At 40.8% G+C, this 3237-nt stretch overlaps 1 protein-coding gene across 1 annotated transcript; it reads right to left on the bottom strand.

The window, feature by feature from the left end:
* Window positions 1-1311: 1311 nt before the first annotated feature.
* On the bottom strand, window positions 1312-2074 carry LOC131696212 (larval cuticle protein A2B-like). Its single transcript, XM_058984753.1, has 2 exons — window positions 2036-2074; window positions 1312-1974 (listed from the first exon to the last, which is right to left on the bottom strand). The coding sequence occupies exons 1-2, from the start codon at window positions 2045-2047 to the stop codon at window positions 1348-1350; spliced, it is 639 nt and encodes a 212-aa protein (XP_058840736.1). The 5' UTR covers window positions 2048-2074; the 3' UTR covers window positions 1312-1347.
* Window positions 2075-3237: the final 1163 nt, after the last annotated feature.

The following is a 3237-nucleotide window of genomic DNA, read 5'->3' as shown; positions in this document are numbered from 1 at the left end:
AATAACCGTCCAGTCAAATAAATCAGATCCTTTAAAACTTCGTGGAAGCAACGTCGAATGTTTCCAACCATAATTTCTAGTGCTTTCAGCACATAATTCCAACTATCAACCCTTGGCCAACAATCGATAAATTTATGAAACACACTACAGTAAACCTGTAGAAAATTGATTGGCAACTCGTAAATAACCCGAGAACAGATGTACATATTTATGTAACGTCCATCTCTTTACTCCAGAACAAAATCCCTCACTATTGCCGGTTGTAACCAGAACCGAGCCGGGGAATGTTCCCTAAAGCCAACAACACCAATTTCAGCAATAATGCAACGGCCGAGTGGTTGTTCTGTAGATTTATTACCATTGCATTCGGTATGCCGGCAGATTCTTAGTTGGAGCATAGCTTTCTGCAGTTCGGAGAAAATCCACCGACATAATAGATCCAGAGTCAAAGAACTCGCATTTTACAGATCCACTTGAGGGCTCTATTCTATTCCGGTCTAAGCTTCCCGGAACTGTGGTTGCTGTTATGTGCACCATCAGAAAGGTGTATGCAAATGGAAGCGAATTTGTTAGATTATGACCGTAAAACGTACACATTGTGCTAAAAACAGCATTCGGAGGTTTCAGGAATGTGTTACTTTTCCTCCTGTCTCTCTCTCCGTCTGGCTTTGGAACTGGTCCAACATAGCTCTGCTGAAGGTGAGCAGGTTTTTATTTCTTTCACCATAACTGAACTACCGAAACAGAGGCACTACTTATCGGACAATATATACTTTAACGCAGGGCAGTTTAGTTGGTGGAACTGTAAAATTGATGGGATTCTTTCTTGTGGTTTCGTGCAGAGCAAAAAAATATTCAGTCAGTCATTGAATGAAAATCAATAATATGCGCCTCCCTATGTCTTCAATTTTAAATGAGGCTACTGATCATTTCAAACAAAGAAGCTATCGTGCATGTATTAAATGTATGTTGTAGTAGGTAATTGTTCCACTCGGGACAACTCGCAGCAGGTACACTCCAATCAGTCCAAAAAGAGCTTCAATTTTTCCAACTCTGGTTTCGAAACAAATGATTTATGTTGAATATCAATTGAAAAAGATAGTCGAAATGAAGCGATGAGACGATCATTTCCAAATTGCAGGCTTTTAAGTGTACACATTAGCACCATACATTTCAAAAACCCAATTGAACGTTTGTTTGATAATATCAGAAACCTGTTTTTTCGGATCTTACAAATTATTAAATACCAAAATCATTTGTACTTTGTAATATTTCAATGTCAATTGAACTATGTTATATAAACAGGTCTTGCATTGGTAGTTAGGGCTTTCGAAAACCCCTAGCATTCTAGTAGTGATGCTGACTGTAGTGACTTGGGACGGCCTGCTGGTAATCATGACTATGGTAAGCGACTGGGGCAATATGATGCGCACTATGCACCAATGGAGCGGCATGATGAGCAACGTGAGCGACTGGAGCTAGAGTATGCACAGGCTGCGCAATGACTTTGTGTACTGGTTGGGCCACCTTCACGTTGGTTGGTTCACGACGCACGACGGCGTTGAATCCGGTGTGGTGATCAGCATGATAGTCAACAATACGGTGGTGGCCATCCGAATCCAGCAGGCTGTACTGCCCATGAACTTCGTCTCCCTGGCGAGATTCATGCTGGCTCTTGATATCTCCGGTGTGGCCATCATGAACAGAGTAGGAAAACTCGTAGTGCGCTGGTGCATGATGCTCGACTTCCTTCACGATAGCGTGATGGACTGGAGCGGCATGGATGGCGGCCACATGATGAACTGGAGCAGCATGGACAGCAGCCAACTGATGGATTGGAGCGGCTTGGTGGTATGATGGACCATGTTGGTACAGCGGAGCGTGATGTTGGATGCTCTGATGAGAAGAAGCATATCCGTGCTCCGGGATCAACCCTGCGTTGACTGCGGCCAGTAGAGTGGTGAGTAGGACGAACTGTGGAATTAGGAATTATTTAAGAGAGAAACAACTATTAGCAAATGAAGAAATATCTTACTTTAAATGCCATTGCGCTGCTGATTCAACCACTTGTCTCCTGAGTTGAGAATGATTTCCAGAATCTGCAACTTCAGGTTTTATACTAAACGAAAACCTACCGAAAAGATCTGTATTTTCAGATGACCTTGAGGGGGTGTGATCGACTTTCTCTCCAAAGCCTTGGAGCGGCAACGTAAACGGGACGTTGTTTTTGCGAATCCCAGTTACTACACCTATCGTTTATTTTTTATTTTCGTTTCATTTCATTCATTTCGTACTGGCTGTTTCGGGTGACCTTAAACCAGTTACGAACAAGTGTGACAAAAATTGTATTTATGCATGCCAATTACTCACAATGGAAACTTGAAACGATTTACCGTTTTATTAAAAATAATTTTACAAGAGCACAGCACCATTTATAGGCTGATTTGTTTGATTGTAAACCGGTTTTCATCAGCTACTAGTCTCAGGTTAAATTATTTTGTGGTTCAGTCGAAATGGGGCGTTGAGCCCATTTCCACTCAATTTCTGTATTTGCCGTACCAATTCGAAACTGCTTTCGTGTCGTCCAAACATAGGTATTTCGCTATTTTCAGAACATATTTGTTTTTAAACTATTTTATAATAACGAAGCTCTGAATTTAATTCAAATTTAAACACATTTTATCCACTGTAGTAGTGTGGCATCTTCCTCAAGAAGGTTAAAATAGGATCATTGCCCTATATTCAAGTTGAAACAAGCCTTTCGGAACTTTTTTATTTCATCATGTCGGGCGTTTGGTATTTTGATTCACGTGATGGTATGAAAAAAAAATTAATTTAATTGTTGGTTAATGAGAATAGCACTAGTATTAAAAATATTGTTAGTGTTACTTGCACAGCTGCAAATTTATTCTCATGAAGCTGCTATTTATGTTCACTAGCCCATAGCGCAATTCTCAATGTCATGGGAACCTTTCGTAAAAGGGTGTCATAAATGCCTTATCAAAAATTTTAATAGCGCACCAAAGGTGCTTGGAAGTAGTTGGGGCTGCAAGGAATGGTTAGTCCGATATTTGCTTTTGCTAGAGGCCGTATATACTACTGCGCACTCCACAAGTATCACGGGGGAGGATATTTTTGTTAGTAGAGTATAGAAGTTGGATATACTTCTTCTTTACCGACGCCAGAGAGGTGATTCCACTACTTGGACTAGATATCGATCCACCAATTTCATGGACC

The sequence above is a fragment of the Topomyia yanbarensis genome, unplaced genomic scaffold, assembly GCF_030247195.1.
Source record: "Topomyia yanbarensis strain Yona2022 unplaced genomic scaffold, ASM3024719v1 HiC_scaffold_94, whole genome shotgun sequence".
In the NCBI taxonomy this organism is placed as follows: Eukaryota; Metazoa; Arthropoda; class Insecta; order Diptera; family Culicidae; genus Topomyia; species Topomyia yanbarensis.
This window is presented reverse-complemented; position numbering and strand designations above follow the sequence as displayed.